At 34.3% G+C, this 21,083-nt stretch overlaps 1 protein-coding gene across 2 annotated transcripts in view; it reads left to right on the top strand.

Moving 5' to 3' along the window:
• The first annotated feature begins 2,406 nt into the window (after positions 1-2,406).
• LOC111063673 overlaps positions 2,407-21,083 on the top strand; it is a 32,982-nt gene continuing 14,305 nt past the window's right edge. Inside the window, exons 1-3 of one of the 2 annotated variants that reach the window (XM_039425758.1) lie at positions 2,407-2,680; positions 15,669-15,871; positions 17,357-17,510. In XM_039425758.1, the coding sequence (XP_039281692.1) occupies positions 15,737-15,871; positions 17,357-17,510 (289 nt within the window). In that variant the 5' untranslated portion in view covers positions 2,407-2,680; positions 15,669-15,736. The remainder of the gene's footprint in view (positions 2,681-15,668; positions 15,872-17,356; positions 17,511-21,083) is intronic. The other variant, XM_039425757.1, reaches the window with a different exon arrangement.

The raw sequence follows: 21,083 nt of genomic DNA, 5'->3' as shown, positions 1-21,083 counted from the left end.
GTGGTCCTAGGATGGAACCCTGAGGGACGCCATGTGGTACAGTTAGAGGCTTTGAAAAACTTGAATTGACACAAACAGTCTGATTACGATCCTCTAAAAAAGACTTCAAGATATGCAGAGAATTATAACACCAAGATATTCCAACTTTCTCAACAGAATGCCTCATCTTAAAAGCTCTACTTAAATCTAATAGAACCAGGCCCACATACTATCTATCATTGAAACCATTCTCGGCATCGGTCACCACTGAACTAACAGCATCAATAGTACACCTACCTTTTCTAAAGCCATACTGCGAATTCGAAAGCAAACCATTAGATTCGAAGAAATTATATAGTTGAATAGTAATAACATTATTCGAAAATCTTGCTGAAGATAGGTGGAACAGATATAGGTCTAAAGTTATCCGGTGAGTTTTTGTCTCCTCTCTTGTGAATAGGCACTGTTTTGGAATGTTTAAGCAGAGATGGAAAAACGGCTTTTCTTATGCAGGCGTTTAAACAGGTTGTTAATGGCAATAATATAAATCTGATGACTTGTTTGATCAAGGTGCTGGAATGAGAATAAATGTCCTTACTGGAGGAGGCTTTCATCTTGGAAACTATATCTAAAATGTGATCACACGTAACCTCTTTCATTTTAAATGATACTTGTGTATTAAGAGTTGGGACTAGAAGCTGATGCTCATCATATGCATCAATATCTTCATGAATTCTCTCCACTGTACGGATGAAGTGTTGATTAAATTCTTCTGCAGTAAGAGAAGTAACAGTGGACTGTGCTGGCTTGGTATTTTTGCGAATAACCCTCCAGCCGAACACTTATTTACAGCTGATTCTATAGACTCAACATTATGGTTCAGTTGCGCGAATTTCAATTCAGACCTGAACAATTTCTTAATATTATTATAAGAAAACCTGGCTGATGTTGTACCTTCTTTTTTCCATTTATCATACGCAATAAGCACATAATTCTTTAAGATAGTCAGAGCTGGTGAATTTAGATATTTTGTCTTTTTTCTATCGACATGCCTTATTCTACGTGTTACAACAGGGAAAGAATCTAAGAATAACCCATGAAATCTATTGAAAAATGCGTTAAAATTGTATTCAGCCTGATCATGGATAATGATTTCAGTCCAATCAACCAAACTCAGTCTATAACAGAACCATTCAAGTGACCTCGGCGTAATAGGCCTGATACATTGGACTTGTAAACTTTGCCTCTCTATAGGATTATTACACAATAGAATATCTGATTTAACATGGAAGCATAAAGCATCATGGTTACTCAATGCAACCCGGTCCACCCCAACAGAGAACAGTGAAGGATCCAGATCTGTTGCAACTCAAACCTAGTTGCCTCAAAATTGGTTAGATATAGATTGAGCGATTTTAAAACATTTATCAAACACAAACTTTTGCAGTCCTTGGCTAAAATATTTATATTAAAATCTCCTATTATAAAATTATAATCATGCTTATATTTATTCAAAGATAAGATTAATCTTTCTAACGCTTCAAGAAAAATATCTAGATTACCATTAGGTGATCTGTAAATCACAATTATTAAAAGCTTTAACTTTTTAAATATAAATCCTGCAAATTCATGGTGGATTTCACGAGAATGGGAAGATAAATCAAGTGGATGTATTTGATCAGCATGTTTGTTTGCAATAAAAATTGCGACACCACCATTTTTATAATTTGTTCTACAGAAAGCAGATACCAGCTAAAAACCGTTTAAGCTCACTAGATTCAAAAATTCTTCTTTCAACCAGTGTTCTACAAGACAAAGTACATCAAAACGTTTCTCATTATTCATCATTTCAATTTCATTAACTTGTTGTTCAGAGACTGTACATTAAAATAAAATATTGAAAAGACATTGTGATTTCTACTTAAATTGTGAACTCTTAAATTGTTTTGTTTAGAAAAGGAAATGCTGAATTGTCTAAAAAATCGGTTCCATTAATGGATCGATGTAAGGCTGATTGAAATTGTAAATCTATTTCTGTAGAGATTGTATCTTCAGGAGTTGGGTCACAGGATACAGTTGAACTTGATGTCAAATCCTGCGGAAAATATGATGAGTTTGAAAACCAGATATCTCCAACAACTTCGAAGCCCCCCTGTTAATAATTAATTGAAAGTTCAAAAATGGTTATAGTGATAGAAAACTTAACTTACTACAATATGGTAGATTTTTTAATACAAGAATGTAAAGTTACATTTTTTCGGAATGTTTTGTGATAAGCAGTTTTTTTTATTCCCCAACAATTTAGTCTGTGGCACTTGTCTGGTTTTCAAACTCAGGCCTTCAATGTTATTGGAATCTGATGTTTTATTTGACACAGAATCTGTGGAAAAAAGTTCATGAAGACATGTTGAATTCAATAATTTATTAACTATAATTCAAGGTTAACTATAAAGAGTGAAATTTGAATGTAAAACAATAACTGGCTATTCAAGTTTTAATGAAATCATATTTTGTTTTCAGACGTTTTCAGATTACTCAGAACCATTGAAACGACTTATTTTGGCGATTGATGAGGAAAAATGTAATGTTTTATCGAGGAAGCCTTCAGATCTGGACGAGATTGTCGACAACTTTGATCGTCATTCGGATTGTATACAGCACATAGCATTGTTCGCTTTGGCGTGTTCCGAATATTCGAAAAGTAAGATGTCAATGCCATTGAAATGTCTAATATTTTATATTTTACAGTTATTACACAGATCATTGACAGTTTTTTGCCTACAATTTCCAAATCTTATAAAATATCTAGTCAGAGTGTTAAAGCAATTTCCAATTATTATTGATATTCATCAAAGATGTTAAATCCTTTTAAAAAAACCTTGGTTATTATTTATTTATACTTTTCGCTTTTGTTAGCAGAGAGATGCTCGTTGCTGAGAGTTGTTCTGCCTCGCCGTAATACGCAACTTTACTCATTATTAACACTTGAGTTTATAGGTTATATCAAGTATTAAAAACGTTGGTGATTTCAAAAGTCAATTATTATAATACTGAGTACTTCAAATTTCACTCAACGACTCTCCATGAACGTAAGCCAGTTACACACACACACACCACACCCACACACACACACACACCACACACACACACACACCACACACACACACACACACACACACACACACGTCGATTTGGACTTGTCATTCTGATCATTTTTGATGACTTGACATCATCTATTTAATCTCATAGAATTTATAAGGACGGAAAAAATCGTGCGTACAAAATCGATGTGTGTGTAACTAGCCTTACAAGAAAAACTCTCCACTTCTAATAAGAGGCCCTCATTTTTAGCAGCTACGTGTACTAAAGCTCAGGCCTATGCAGATTATCACATATTGATGTTATTACATGATTTAATATATTTGAAAAATCTAAAATATCTGTCAACGTTTTTTTTATTGGTAATCGAAGTGTGAGGGGTACTATAGAGAGGGCGTAAAACTATTGGTTAATCGTAGAACAACTATGTATAATAAATAATTCCACAGCTTGCCGAATTTTGAATCCTTTGCATCCAATAATGAGGTGTATTGATAGTCGAGCTCTGTTTGGCGTGGTGGTGTTGAATTGGCTAAGAATAGGTAGTGGGGATTAGGTGTGAGTCGGGTTGAGCTTTTCAATTTTATTAGTTTGTATCTGCTAAGTAGTTCTTCATAGACGTAATAAGATGTCAAATACAGATTAATATTTCAGATCGTGGAAGCATAATATACTAGTTGACCGAGCGAAGTGAGGTCTAAGATTCAAGTCGACGGTTTGGCATTTCTCTTAATGTTTGAATGTTTATATGTTGCGCATTTACGGCGAAACGCGGTAATAGATTTACATGAAATTTGACAGGTATGTTCCTTTTTTAATTGCGCGTCGACTTATATACAAGGTTTTTTTGAAATTTTGCATTTCAAGGATAATATAAAAGGAAAAAGGAGCCTCCTTCATACGCCAATATTAGAGTAAAAATCTGGTATGGTGCACTCAAACAACTTTCCTTGCCGTTATGAAAATTGATCACCTGACGCTAGTGTTCCCGCGCATCTCAAGTCTACTTTTATAAGATCTGAGCCAGCTGGTGACAGGGTAATAGCGCTGACACACGAAGTCTGCTCTCTTCATAGTGAATGATTGGGACAGTTGCCAACAGTTTGCAATTGAATAATCTTATTTTCTCTAATTTCGAGCTTATTTTCAATTAAAGTGAAAATGATACTGAACATTAATTAGAGATTTTTATGCTTAATCTTTTCCACTTGAATTTTTTTGTTCAAATTATATCTGAAGCCTGATAATTGGGAATCTAAAATCAAACTTTGCATAGATGGTGCAGTGCTCCTGGAATTTTTACAGATATGAGACTTGTGACAGTTGATAGAGCTTATCAATAACTTTTCTAGGTATGAATTTGATCAAAATCGTTGGAGCCGTTTTCGAGAAAATCGCGAAAAACCTTGTTTTTGACAACATTTTCGCCATTTTAGCCGCCATCTTGAATTGCATTTGATCAAAATGTTTCGTGTCGGATCCTTATAGTGTAAGGACCTTAAGTTCCAAATTTCAAGTCATTCCGTTAATTGGGAGATGAGATATCGTGTACACAGACGCACATACACTCATATACACCACACACACACACACACACACACACACACACACAGACCATACCCAAAACCCATATAATAATTGAATTAATAAATATAATAAAATAAAATATTACATAATATTAATTGTAGAGATCTCATGCTCAATCTATTCCTGAAAGTTTTTTGTTTAAATTGTATCTTAAGCCTGATAATTTTTACAGATATGGGACTTGTGGCAGTTGATAGAGCTTATCTATGGTCTTTCAGGTATAACTTTAATAAAAATCGTTGGAGCCGTTTTTGAGAAAATCGCGAAAACCCCTGTTTTGACAACATTTTCGCCATTTTAGCCGCCATCTTGAATCGCATTTGATCAAAATTGTTCGTGTCGGATCCTTATAGTGTAAGGACCTTAAGTTCCAAATTTCAAGTCATTCCGTTAATTGGGAGATGAGATATCGTGTACACAGACGCACATACACTCATACCACACACACACACACCACACACACACACACCACACACACACAACACACACACACACCACACACACACAGACCAATACCCAAAAACCACTTTTTTGGACTCAGGGGACCTTGAAACGTATAGAATTTTGAAATTGTGGTACCTGAATTTTTTTCGGAAAGCAATACTTTCCTTACCTATGAAATATTCATCATAAATCAGCTGTCGAGTGGATTAAAAAAATGCATGCCATGACGCATGCATTCAATATCTCAATGCAACTAGTAAAAAATCAGCACCCGAGTAGACTACACATTGCATGCCTTTTGCATGCAATTTTTATGCACTACTAGCAAGAACCCGTGCTTTGCAAGGATCTATTTTAAAACTTGACAAAATGAAAACTTGACGTAATGAAATTTTGAAGAATTGATAAAGACCTATACCATCCTTGGTTAATTAGAATCTATAAGCAAAATTTCAAGTTAATTGAACAGTAAACAGTAAATGAACAGTAAATGCTTTACTCAACCATAAAATAATAAATTACATTACAATCACAATCATTAAACATTCAATAATGAAATAATAAATAAACAGAACCCTATGTGTAGATAAAATAAATAAAATAATACAATATTTAACAATAAAATAGGATATAATAATGTGTAGAGGCCAGCAATCAAGTATTATCAGACAGGCAGGCAAGATAAGATAGCGACCGGTCGGCTACAAGGCCAATATTCACTTTTCCCCTTTTATAGTTAGTTGTGGAATCGCTTTCCTCAGTGAAACAACTCGATGCTAAATTTGTTCTCCGCCATTAATCATGTCGGGTGTCACAAACAATGGTCATTCTATCAACCGCAAAAATTATCGTATTTGATTCTATGAATCGTCCTCATGAAGCTCGTTTTCTTTTAGATTCTGCTAGTAAATTGAATTTTATCACAACAGAGTTTCAACGCAAATTAGAACTCAATATTTCTCGTGTAAATTCTAGTGTACAAGGAATTGGTCTTAGTAATCATTCTCTCAAATTCAGCACTGCTTTAACTATTACTTCTCGATTTGACACGCAAAAGACGTATAATTTGGATGCATTCGTTATTGATGAAATAACCGATAATCTGCCAAATCGGTTCTTCTCAATGGAATCATTAAATTATTTGAAAAATGTTCAGCTAGCTGATGATAGCTGTAATATTCCTGGAAAAATAGATATTTTATTGGGATCTGAAATTTTCTCATTGATGATGAATTCAAATAAAATTACAGGCCCACCTGGTACTCCAGTCGCTTTATCCACTTGTTTTGGATACATACTCATGGGTAAAATTGATGCTGAAAATACTGCCGATACTCATTCATGTTTTACAGCTACAGAGATTCATCTTAGCTCTCTGATGAGACGATTCATGTGTAGAAGAGGTTCCATCGCCATTATTTCTTAACAAGATGATGAAATTTGTGAGAAACATTTCACCGACACTCATAAACGCTTACCTTCAGGTCGCTATTCTGTACCTCTTCTTTTCAAAGAAATCCTTCCAATCTTGGAGACTCATTGCCTATTTGTGAAAGACGTTTTCTATCTATGGAGAAACGACTTGAAGCCAATAAAGAATTAAAATTGGAATATCTTCCATTTTAAAAGATTATATTGATCAAGGTCATATGTCGCTCTCATCCTTCACAAATGATAGTTATTACTTACCGCATCATTGTGTTGTGTAACCTGACAGCATAACCACTCGCCTTCGGGTTGTATTTGACGCAAGCGCTAAAGTGACAAATAATCGCTCGCTAAATGATTTACTTTTCACTGGTCCAAAATCACATTGTGATTTGATAGCAGTGCTCCTAAGATTTCGCTTATTTCCAATTGCTATCACTGCTGACGTAAAGCAAATGTACCGTCAAATGAAGTCAATGAGGATGATAGGAATATCAGAAAATTCTATGGAGATTCTCTCCAAATGAAAACTTGAGTGTTGACACTTAATACTGTAACATTTGGCGTTAAATCAGCACCCTTCCTAGCGATTCGTGTCACACGATAATTGAGAGAAGATAAAAAATCACATTCCCGGATGCCGCCTCTGTAATTGAAAATTCAATTTACATGGATGATTTAGTTTATAGTGTGAAAAAATTCATGAAGCTAAGACCTGTATAGTCAACTACGAAGTTTGTTTAAAGCTGGAAAATTTGAAATGGTAAAATGGTCTAGCAGTTCATCTCATCTCCTGTCAATTATACCCAAAGAAGATCAATTGCAAAATACGAAAAAGTTTCAAGATGATGATGTAACAAAAATTCTAGGCCTAAGATGGGTCCCGTCTGATGATTGCTTTAATTTCATATCGATGTGAAAACAAGAGTTGTACAAAACGCAATATCCTTTCAACAATAGCTAGAATATTTGATCCATTGGGTCTTCTTGCTCCAGTCACGCTTCTCGCTAAATGTATTATGAAAAAATTGTGGATTTGAAAATAGATTGGGATGATATTCCCCCAGATGATATTGTTCATGTATGGAATGATTCCAGTCGCAATTACCCGCCTTGGAAAAGATGAAAATTCCTCGGAATATTTTTATCATTGAAAATCAGACAGCAGATCTGATAGGATTTTGTGACGCTTCTCCGATCGGAATGGGATGTGTTGTTTACGTGAGAGCTCAACAACCAAATGGAAGTTATAAGATAAATGTTCTATGCGCTATATCCCGTGTAGCACCCATGAAAATTAGTACGATTCCACGCTTAGAATTGTGCGCTGCTGTCATGCTTGCACGTCTAATTGAATTTGTTACCAAAGAGTATCAAATCAATTCAACTTCAAAAATATTTTTGCGTTTTCCGATTCAATGATAGTGCTTCAATGGATTAACAATGATGCATCTCGCTGGAAAACATTTGTCGCTACCGAGTTGTCTTCATCCAAGAGAAATTACCTCCATCATTCTGGTCTCACATCAAGGACCAGAAAACCCCGCTGATTGTCTTTCTCGCGGCTTATTACCGAAAAATATAATTGAAAATCAACTTTGGCTCAATGGTCCTGAATGGAGATTATGATCGTTGGTCGAAAATCCTATTGACTTGACAATTGAAAACGCAGTAGAACAACGTAGTCTAGTTGTGACCGAGAAAACGATCTACCCGCTAAGAGAATTGATAGAGCGATGCTCCTCGTATAATAAAATATTGAGAAGTACAGTTTATATTTTGAGATTCATAAAGAAACTTCCACGCAATTCGCTGATACAAGCTTCCGATTTATCCGCGCCGAGTTGTTTCTAGTTGTGAAGTACAAAGAGAAAACTTCACTTCCGAAATGTCATTGCTTAATAAAAATAAGAGCTGTCGTACGGAAGTTCAAATGCTCAATCCATTTTTAGATGGAAAATTAATACGCGTAGGAGGGAGATTAATTCATTCAGAAATCTCTTATGAGAGAAAACATCCATTACTATTACCAAAGAGAGATAATTTTACCAATCGCTTAATAGTACATTATCATGAAAAAATCTACATACTGGACCTTCACTTGTCCTAGCGCTAATAAGACAACGATTTTGGATATTGTGAGGTAGAAATGTTGTGCGAAATGTGATAAGATCCTGTAATATTTGCTTCAGAGGCAAAATATCTCAAAATCCGTTCTTAGTGCGCATCTAGCATGTTTGAAGAATATTTGTGCAAAGTTTCAAGTCTGTAGGCCAATTAGTTTGAGCTGTAGTGTGATTTTACATCAAAATTTCCGAAAAGTGACCTCCTGGACCCCCTGTGCTCCTGATTGGAATTTTTCTGCATAGATCTGACTTTTTTCGTACCTGAACGAAAAAGTTCCTCATGACTTTGCTGTGCAATGAACGGTTAAAAAGTGAAAATTTTGGGGGGCGCAGCTCCTAAGAAGAAGAAGAAAAAGAAGAAGAAGATAGATTATTATGTTGCTTTGGCCTGTGATCTGTATAAATGTCCTGTAACAACTAAAGGTGCGTCCACACATGCCGAACCGAACCTCGAACCGCGCAGCAAACCGTGCATTCCTCTGAACATCTTGCCTTTCAACGAACATGAGCATATGTTTCATAATTTTAAAAATCAGCTGTTAATCATTCGCCGTACCGTACTCCGAACCATTCGCCGTGCCGCTTGACTCTGTTATAACTGCTCGCCTCACCTCACTCCGAACGCTGAACTTTTCAGCCAATCAGAGCCCTCGATTACAATTCGCCGTGCAGCTCGCTCCACAATATTTTGGCTATCCATCACAAGTGGAAAACATGCGAACATGAATACAGAAGTATGGGCAATTTTTTATTTGATTAAATTTATGTTTTGAACAGTTCATTGTTACGAATGATAAATTGATAGGAGCTTATAAATATTCTCTAATTCAATGAAATAACTTCTGAAAAATAATGATTGGATAAATACCAATATTGAATTATTGTTGACCACCAACTCAGTACATCGACAATTCATTCAACTACTTCTGTATTGATAAAATTATAATCAAATTCTTTATTGATAATCAATTCATCAACTAACTGAAAAAAGTACTTCAATTTCCATGAATTTATTAATATAATTATATAAATCTAAAGTGTAGGTCATATCTAAATTCACAAAGAGTTCGATTCTTGTTGGCAAGAAAGATGTTATTCAACGCAGAAATAATTGTTATTTTACTAAAAGATAGGATAAAATGAATCTTTCAGGGGGAGTTTTGACAACCCACAAAACTCATTTTTCATTTGAAAAATAATATCAAAAAGGTGCATAGGACCTTACTTTTTTGTTCAGCTTGCCAAAATACCCTCATTTCAATATTAAAAGTTTTGACTGACTGTACAGTGAGTCAATCATTCTATCAAGGCTTGAATAATTTTGAAATTTTAATTAATGAAAATGGTAGAGAATAATTATCAAGTATATCAACACCTTCAAGGCCGTACCCAGGGGTGGGTCAGAGGGGTTGGAACCCCCTCCGAAATTTTCTCAAAAATAAAATTTTCATTTACATAGGAACTAAATTTCTCAAGTAGGCCATTTTTAATTATTTTCATAGGTAAATAAAGAAGAGTTCAAAGTTAAAAATAATTTCTAGTAAAACTATGTTACATACACTATGATACACAATTTTATGGTGCATTTGATGCTAAGTCTATTTGAATTGTCTTTTTATTTTCCTATTTACTACAGACCACTTAATGGGGAAATTATATTAGAGTTATCTTTCACATACGTAGCTTATTTAAGGGTGTTCGGTACACTTTTTTTAATTTGTATATCTTTTTCAATATAAGTTTAAGATCATTATAAGAGTGAGAAAAAGTGGCAACTGAAATTTCTAAGTGGTCTAATAAGCGAGTTATGGGTTAATGAAGTGCTAAACTCCGTTTTCTGTCCATATCATAAACGTTTTCGAATTTTCCATTGGAGTTTTTTTTAATACATTCAGTATATCATTGGCTTTGTTCTAACATTCGTTTTCGCGATTTATTCCAAAATAACAAGTTATCGAATTTATAAAAATGTTACTTTTTTATTTATGAACGATATGGGGAACAAAAGTTTTAGTTTGGAAAAAATATTTTTTAATTTTTAAGAGAAGTTCTGTCAATATAGTCGAAACCGTTTATGATCTGGAAAGAAAACTGATTTAGCACTTCAACAACCCTAACTCGCTTATTAGACCCTTAAAAATTTCAGTTGCCACTTTTTCTCACTCAATTGGATTGAATTGAATTTATTGCCAAAATTACAAATACATATTTGTACAATATTAATTACAAGAGAATACAATACAAATAGACATTGATTTTAACTTGAGTATAACAATATTATCAATGTGATATTTGGCACTGCCAACATAAGAAACCTTGTGTGTTGGCAGTGAGTTGCAGTTCACTTATTCTGCTTCAAGTACTTTATATACATTCAAATTTTATAATGTTAAAGAAAGTATTACAGTAATTTACAAAAATCGCAAAAGCTTGGAAAAAACAAAATTTAAGAATACTACATATATATGATAAAGTGATATCCAATTAATTATTTGACGTCTTGAGGCCATCATGACAGTTAATCTTCCAAAAAGAGAAATAAATACAATAAAACTAAACTCCTGCAAGATGATGTGGGACAATTACATACCTGGTTTAAGAACCTGAAACTGAAAAACCATCGTTCACAGTTTCTAGTAACAATGCTTGTTGGGTACAATACTATACTTCATATAACTATTTGAAGATATATTCTGCTCAATCCAATATTCTATACTTTTAAGTAAATTACGTGAGATTTTTTTATCTATAAAATCGTTTGGAATCTTATTTATATGTAGTTACAATAATATGTAAATTGGTGCCTGCATATGGTTAGCTTGATGAGTTCTGTGTTGAATCTATTGTTAGGACGTGTATTATGGGGTGAAAGATGTGTAGCGAAATTCGATTTATTCTTATTAATATAGAGTGAGAGTATTATGTTTTTCATATAATTCTGTTATTTCCAATGATTACAACATATGTTAGAATATCACATGTCAATAAATAAATTATCTCATTTCCATATGACACTCACCTTACCATGTTCATAACCTTACTTAATAGGATCCTTTTTCATCATTTGAAACCCTTAGAGGCAAAATATCTGAAAATCCGTTCTTAGTGCGCGTCTAGCATGTTTGAAGAATATTTGTGCAAAGTTTCAAGTCTGTAGGACAATTAGTTTGAGCTGTAGTGTGATTTTACATCAAAATTTTCGAAAAATGCCCTTTCCTGGACCCCCCTGTGCTCCTGATCGAAATTTTTCTGCATAGATCTAATTTTTTTTCGTAGCTGAACAAAAAAGTTCCTCATGACTTTGCTGTGCAATGAGCGGTTAAAAAGTACAAAATTTTGGGGGCCCCAGCTCCCTCAGGGGGGGCAAATTTCTGAAAATCCTCTCTTAGTGGATGTTTTCAGGCTACCATAAACAATCGTGCAAAATTTCAAGTTTTTAGGCTCAGTTGCTTGGGCTGTGGTGTGATTTCAGTCTGTCGGGGCTTAGCCTTTTATAAGTATAAGAGAAGAGATTAAATAGGATGCAAAGAACTTATAAAAGCTTGTCTGGGCGCCTAGATGTCTTCTGGTTTTCTCGCGCTAAATTCCGGAAAGCGTTATATGATAATTTAATCTTGTGTAAGCATATTCTGATCAAATAAATAGTTGGTGTGTCAGTGTGGATGTGCATGATATGGTTTGTGACGTCGTTCAGTTATAAATGTTATTTATTCTATTGATAAAATTTTTGTTCATTATTTGTTATTATATTTTTTAATTTTTTATAAGTTTTGGAATTTTCAATTCTCAATTTGTTTTATTTTTACTTTTTTCATAAGTATTTGAAATCTTTGTATTTTTCATTTTTGAATTAGGTGGTATTTTTGTTTTTTGTATTATTATTTTATTATTGCATAAGTTCGTATTATTTTTATCATTATTTTCTTTTTTCATTTGTATCTGTACAATTTTTATTATCAAGGAAACATATTTGAAGAAGCCCGTTGTCTCCATTGTGAATAAATAAATAAATTAACTATTGATTGCGTGCAATAATGCATGCAATTAATAACTAAAATAACATAGCATTGTCTCTCGAACTTTCTCTGCTTTGAACTCGGGCTGTCTGTTGACAGTATGTCTTGAAGGAGATTGGCTTTTGATGTTGTCATTTTTGATACACAAACCCCAACAGCCATTAGCCGTTTTCACACCGATATCTCGCCGACACGAAATACAGACAGGATTTACTCTGATAAACAGTATAAGAGGAGGCTGCGTAATACTGCGAACTACTAGTAATTCTGTGAACAGTAGACCTCACGCAGTATTCTCATCCACAAATACCTGATTGAAACTATAGAACTTGTGGAATACAGCAATAATTTATAGAATGGCTTCTCCACACATCTGTGTAATCACTTGTCAGCTGATTTATGATTAATAGTCCAGTCAATATAGATATAAAAATCTGGTGTGGCGCACTCACACAACTTTCCTTGCCTTTATGAAAATTGATCACCTGACGCTAGTGTTCCCGCGCATCTCAAGTCTACTATTCAAAGATTTGAGCCAGCTGGTGACAGGGCAATAACGCTGGAGACACACGAGGTCTGCTATCTCTTCATAGTGAATCATTCAATAGAATCAACAGTTGCCAACAGTTTGCAATTGGGTAATCACATTTTCTCGAATTTCGAGCTTATTTTTTATTTTAGGTGAAATTGTTACTGAATTAATCAACATTAATAATAATTGAATTAATAAATATAATAAAATAAAATATTACATAATATTAATTGTAGAGATTCTCATGCTCAATCTATTCCACTCGAAGTTTTTTGTTTAAATTGTATCTGAAGCCTGATAATTTTTACAGATATGGGACTTGTGGCAGTTGATAGAGCTTATCTATGGTCTTTCTGGTATAACTTTAATAAAAATCGTTGGAGCCGTTTTTGAGAAAATCGCGAAAAACCCTGTTTTTGACAGCATTTTCGCCATTTTAGCCGCCATCTTGAATCGCATTTGATCAAAATTGTTCGTGTCTGATCCTAATATTGTAAGGACCTTACGTTCCAAATTTCAAGTCATTCCGTTAATTGGTAGATGAGATATCGTGTACACAGACGCACATACACTCATATACACACACACACACACACACACACACACACATACAGACCAATACCCAAAAAACACTTTTTTGGACTCAGGGGACCTTGAAACGTATAGAAATTTAGAAATTGGGTTACCTTAATTTTTTTCGGAAAGCAATACTTTCCTTACCTATGGTAATAGGGCAAGGAAAGTAAAAAAGGGGGTGTGCTTGCAATTTATATTGTAGTTCTGATTTTTTAATAATAATATTATTTGGGTACATAAGAGAAGTCCAGAACCAATTTCTTCATGCAAAATTTCCTTGTGCTAGATACAGGGTGGCCCAAAAACCTCGTATTTTCGGCTCATTTTCCAGTTTTCAGCTAATATCGTTATCGGACAGAAAAATTTGCTCTAGCCTTTTTTTAGATTATAAAATTTTGAATAAAATGAAATCATTGGGAACTCTCTATCTCCAATGTGAACTGAATTATGATTTTTCAAATATGAGTGAAATTTGAAGAAAAAAATCAATTTTTATGAATTCTAGTTTTTGATCAACAATATCTTCCGATTGTTACCATTTGGATGTATAATTCAAAATTCCTCTGAGCGTATTTTTGTGCTCTACAATCTGAGATCAGGTAGAGCGCTCTATCTCATATAGTTTTCCAGGTACACCTGACAACAATGCTCTTTGTATTGTGAAAAACACCTAATTTTCATCTTCAACCATCATCACCAACTACATTCTCCTCACATTGATATTTCGCACAATGACATAAGTTCATGAGATTATGTTCTATGAGAATCACCCGTTAGATGCACTTCATTTCAGTATTTCCTAGTGGAGAGGCGTGCTTAAGGACACCTCAAGGATCAAAATTTCAAACACTTATAACTTTTGACACAATGCTCAGATTTCATCGTACTACACTTCATTCTTCTCGGCTCGTCAAGGCGGTCCAAAATCATGCATCATAAGTCAAATTCGGTCATATTAAAAAAGGAACATACCTGTCAAATTTCATGAAAATCTATTACCACTTTTCGCCATAAATGCGCATCATATAAACATTTAAACATATAAACACTAGTAGTTCTATGAACAGTAGACCTCACGCAGTATTCTCATCCACAAGTACCTGATTGAAACTATAGACCGTATGGAAATACAGCAATAGACTGGCTTCTCCACACATCTGTGTAATCACTTGTCAGCTGATTTATGATGAATAATTCTATAGTCTGATTTTTACTCTAATATTGGCGTATGAAGGAGGCTCCTTTTTCCTTTTATATTATCCTTGAAATGCAGAATTTCCAAAAACCTTGTATATACGTCGATGCGCAATTAAAAAAGGAACATACCTGTCAAATTTCATGAAAATCTATTACCGCGTTTCGCCGTAAATGCGCAACATATAAACATTAAGAGAAATGCCAAACCGTCGACTTGAATCTTAGACCTCACTTCGCTCGGTCAATTAAGAGAAATGCCAAACCGTCGACTTGAATCTTAGACCTCACTTCGCTCGGTCAATTATTGGTGTTTGATCAAATACTAGATAAGTTAGAATTATTGTAATATGATTTTGTATTTTTAGATAAAAATCACATATGAATGAATCTATGTGAATTCATCTATTTCAAATTTCATTTCGTTATCATATTTTATACGTATTGGTTTAAATTTTTGTTCTTAATTTCATTGTTATTATCAATTCCTTCCCAAAATTATAGTTTGAAATCTATATTTTTTTGTACAGTTATTTATTTCAAGTTAAGATTCTCTTTTCAATTTCTAATTTTAACAGACACTTGAAAATGGATTGAAAGCTGAAGCTATTAGTGTTTATTTAAAAAGAGTGCTATCTAGTTTTTTCTATATTATTTATACATTTATATTTGTTTTCTTTGTTACAGATGTGTTGAAAGTTCGGTGCTGCCTGGCAAGTGTGGAGTCTTTGGAGGACAGCCTGGTGCCGGCAGCGATGGCCCTCTACATGGACCCCAAGCATCCGGGCAAGCGACTTCTGCTCAAGTTCCTCGTCTCGGTGTGGCTCGACGAAGTCAGGTCGCTGGAAGAGTGCCTCGATTGTATCATCGATCCTGTTGCCTTCACTGCTGTCAGTTTTATGGCTTCATTTTCACTCATTTCCAACTCAATTAGTGAATGGAAACATTTGATGGAATAATGTCTTGTCCATCATACAGAAAAATTATTGATTATTATTATCCATCTAGTCTTATTGTTTACTCACGCAGAACATCGTATTGCTGACTTGCTAGATTAGAAATCAGTCTTCTTCTTCTTCTTTAGCTTCTTCAATGATCTGATTGGTAGGCAGCTTTCCATCGTTTTCTGTCCAGAGCTGTACTTTTCAGTTGGATATAGCTCTGGATCCCTAGATCTTTGATTACTTGCTTCAAATATTGTAGCCGGGGTCTTCCACGAGCCCTTTGTCCAATTATTATACCTTCCAGTATTCGTTGTGTGTATTCGTGAATTCGTTGTGTTGAAATACATGGCCAAGCCAAGAATGCCGTCTGTCCTTTAAAATACGCAAAAGATATCGCTTTTCCTCAACCCTTTGAAATACTTCCTCATTAGTAATTCAATCAGTCCATTTCAACTTGAGCATCCGTCTCCAACACCATACTTCAAAGGCATTTAGTGCACTTTCTTCTGCCTTATCAATAGTCCAGGTTTCTGAACCATAGAGTGCAATACTAGTTTATAAGTGTGAAAATATTGAAATTAGGTGGAAAGCCACTCGGCGAGATTGAAGCGCCAGCCGCCAGCATCGGAAACCGTGTCCAAGGGCCAAGCCACATTAAGCGTTTTCAGGCGCTTTTGGACGTGTCGGCAGGGCAGGAAGCTCTCAGATTGGTTGATTATCAGCTGATTCCCGAACGCCAACCCAATTAGCTGATAATCAGCCAATTGGAGAGCTTTCCGCCCTGCCTACACGTCCGCCGCCAGTGCAAAAGCGCCTGAAAAACGTTTCATGTGGTTTGGCCCTTGATGTTGATGCTGCCAGCATCGGAAACCGTGTTATAATGTTCAAGTCGTCGCAGAAGGTTCACTTTGTAGTATTATTTTGAAAATTCATTGCCGAAAGGCAGCTGTTAGGGGATTGATTAAGATGTTTTAATTTTTACAAAATTACATGGTCGTAGATAAAAACCCTAATCATAAAAATATTGTATAATCTACTATTTCCTGTAATAAATAATCGAGATACGGTAACCTTTATTCCAGAATTTGGCAATAATACTTTCAGTATGGCATGACAAACTAGATGTATTGAGATAATAAAAATATATAATAAAAAATAATAGAAAAACAATTTGGATTTATTGCCTGAAAATACAAATCAATGTCATGATATGATGTAGATGAAATAAACGAGTGAACCTACACCAATGGTTAACTTTTATTATGTAACTGGCAGTCTTCAATATTCCAACTTAGCAGTCCCCTAGTCCCTAGTGTGTTTTCCTAGTCATCGTGAATACTTATGGTCTTATCATACCACCCTCGTATCAAATGAATTCACTTTGAAAAAACAACAGAAAATGTTCAATAGAAATTTGATTATTTGCTTCAGGTAACATTGGAAAGCATTGAGACGTTATCTGAAGAAGTAGTTACAGAAAGCAATAGAAACGCTCAGCCACTGATTGCAATTATGTTGCGAACGAACCGTTTGTACCGGCATCTGAACACAAATTCAATAGAAAAAGAGAGGAAACTAAGTGCAAGTAAGTATTTTTCAAGTACTGCTACAATGTAACAATATTAATATACTAGAAAAGAGACAAAATGTTTTATTATATGTGTCTTACAACATCATTATATAGTGTAACCTGCTTCAGACTGCCTGAATCTTGGATTATTTTGTACCGGTAAGCATAAAATAAAGCAGATTATAAGAACCGACTGGTTCGTTCTGGGGAAACGCAAGAACATAGATTTCGAGAGTTACTTTGTTGAAACTGACAGAGGACCAACTGAACGTGTCTGCCAAAGCTCAATGTACTGTATTTTGAATTTCAGGCTCGAAATTTTTCAATATTACTTGAATAGTTTAGAGTATTTTCAAGTTTTGTTTAATGTTTTTATGCTTTTCTGTTTACCTATCGAAATACAAAATTATACCGTATATAACGTTTACATCAGTTATTTATTTTTCAAGTGAAAATTGGTGATATGATCCTAAACATAACACTGCCTTGGACTAAAGTTACTAAAAACTGAATTGATGATAGTTACTATAGTCCAGTCACTATATACATTGGTGCATGCAAACCAGAAATTGGTTCTGGACTTCTCTTATGTACCCAAATAATATATTAAAAAATCAGAACTACAATATAAATTGCATGCACCAATGTATATAGTGACTGGACTATAGTTACAGGGTGGCCCAAAAACCTCGTATTTTCGGCTCATTTTCCAGTTTTCAGCTATTTCTGCCAAATATCGTTATCGGACAGAAAAATTTGCTCTAGCCTTTTTTTTAGATTATAAAATTTTGAATAAAATTAAATCATTGGGAACTCTCTATCTCCAATGTGAACTGAATTATGATTTTTCAAAAATGAGTGAAATTTGAAGAAAAAAATCAATTTTTATGAATGGTCTTTCTGGTATAACTTTAATAAAAATCGTTGGAGCCGTTTTTGAGAAAATCGCGAAAAACCCTGTTTTTGACAGCATTTTCGCCATTTTAGCCGCCATCTTGAATCGCATTTGATCAAAATTGTTCGTGTCTGATCCTTATATTGTAAGGACCTTAAGTTCCAAATTTCAAGTCATTCCGGTAATTGGTAGATGAGATATCGTGTACACAGACGCACATACACTCATATACACACACACACACACACACACACACACACACACACACACACACACACACACACACACATACAGACCAATACCCAAAAAACACTTTTTTGGACTCAGGGGACCTTGAAACGTATAGAAATTTAGAAATTGGGTTACCTTAATTTTTTTCGGAAAGCAATACTTTCCATACCTATGGTAATAGGGCAAGGAAAGTAAAAAAGGGGGTGTGCTTGCAATTTATATTGTAGTTCTGATTTTTTATAATAATATTATTTGGGTACATAAGAGAAGTCCAGAACCAATTTCTTCATGCAAAATTTCCTTGTGCTAGATACAGGGTGGCCCAAAAACCTCGTATTTTCGGCTCATTTTCCAGTTTTCAGCTAATATCGTTATCGGACAGAAAAATTGCTCTAGCCTTTTTTTAGATTATAAAATTTTGAATAAAATGAAATCATTGGGAACTCTCTATCTCCAATGTGAACTGAATTATGATTTTTCAAATATGAGTGAAATTTGAAGAAAAAAATCAATTTTTATGAATTCTAGTTTTTGATCAACAATATCTTCCGATTGTTACCATTTGGATGTATAATTCAAAATTCCTCTGAGCGTATTTTTGTGCTCTACAATCTGAGATCAGGTAGAGCGCTCTATCTCATATAGTTTTCCAGGTACACCTGACAACAATGCTCTTTGTATTGTGAAAAACACCTAATTTTCATCTTCAACCATCATCACCAACTACATTCTCCTCACATTGATATTTCGCACAATGACATAAGTTCATGAGATTATGTTCTATGAGAATCACCCGTTAGATGCACTTCATTTCAGTATTTCCTAGTGGAGAGGCGTGCTTAAGGACACCTCAAGGATCAAAATTTCAAACACTTATAACTTTTGACACAATGCTCAGATTTCATCGTACTACACTTCATTCTTCTCGACTCGTCAAGGCGGTCCAAAATCATGCATCATAAGTCAAATTCGGTCGAAAAATGGAAAATTTATTGTTAAGTGTACTTAAGCCCAAATTCCAATACACAACAAATGGCCAATTTCTATATTCAAAGCTGCATGTCTTTTGAAATACTTCTGATAAAATTTCCAAATCTAGTAATAATGTGGAAATTGTCCCCCTCAACCCACTCCAATAAATAATACTTTCAATTCCAATACCATTCGAAAGTTACAGAAGATTTCAAAAAAATCGATTTCAGTTTTTACATTTTTTCCGTGATTTTACTGTTGATCAAGAGTTTCTAAAACGAGTCTGATACATCATAGAAACTCTAGATTGATACCAAATTGTAGATAAATTCATCCTCTACGAGCTCAGTTGTCTAAAATCCATCTTGAATCACTTTTCCCAATCATAGTACTGCCAAAACTGTTAATATGATAAATAATATCTACAATTTCCGGATTTTTTCAACAATCAAATCTCACTCTACGAAAATATTTTTCCATAAACCGATTACAGCAGGTGGAAGAGGAAATTCTATTGTACATTTCAAGATCAAGTAATGATTTTTATAATAAGGGATAACCGATATACATAGCTTTGAATATAGAAATTGGCCATTTTTTGTGTATTGGAATATGGGCTTAAGTTCACTCAACAATGAAATTTTCCACTTTTCGTCCGAATTTTACATATGATGAATGATTTTGGACTGCCTTGACGAGCCGAGAAGAATGAAGTGTAGCACATGAAATCTGAGCATTGTGTCAAAAGTTATAAGTGTTTGAAATTTTGATCCTTGAGGTGTCTTCGAGCGCGCCTCTCCACTAGGAAACACTGAAATGAAGTGCATCTAACGGGTGATTCTCATAGAACATAATCTTATGAGCTTATGTCATTGTGCGTAATATCAATGTGAAGACTATGTAGTTGGTGATGATGGTTGAAGCTGAAAATTAGATGTTTTTCACAATACAAGGAGCATTGTTGTCAGGTGTACCTGGAACTCTATATGAGATAGACCGCTCTACCTGATCTCAGATTGTAGAGCACAAAAATACGCCCAGATGGATTTTGAATTATACATCTAAATGGTAACAATCGGAAGATATTGTTAATCAAAAACTAAAATTCATCAAAATTAATTTTTTCTTCAAATTTCACTCATTTTTGAAAAATCATAACTCAGTTCTCATTGGAGATGGAGAGTTCCCAATGGTTTCATTTTATTCAAAATTCTATAATCTAAAAAAAAGCTAGAGCAAATTTTTCTGTTCGATTACGATATTTGGCAGAAATAGCTGAAAACTGGAAAATGAGCCGAAAATACGAGGTTTTTGGGCCACCCTGTATCTAGCACAAGGAAATTTTGCAAGATGAAATTGGTTCTGGACTTCTCTTATGTACCCAAATAATATATTAAAAAATCAGAACTACAATATAAATTGCAAGCACACCCCCTTTTTTATGTCTATATTGACTGGACTACTATCAGTAACTAATTTGGATAATTGGA

This window comes from Nilaparvata lugens, chromosome 4, assembly GCF_014356525.2.
Source record: "Nilaparvata lugens isolate BPH chromosome 4, ASM1435652v1, whole genome shotgun sequence".
Lineage (NCBI taxonomy): Eukaryota > Metazoa > Arthropoda > Insecta > Hemiptera > Delphacidae > Nilaparvata > Nilaparvata lugens.
The sequence above is the reverse complement of the archived record's forward strand: the minus strand, read 5'-3'. Positions and strand labels throughout refer to the sequence as shown.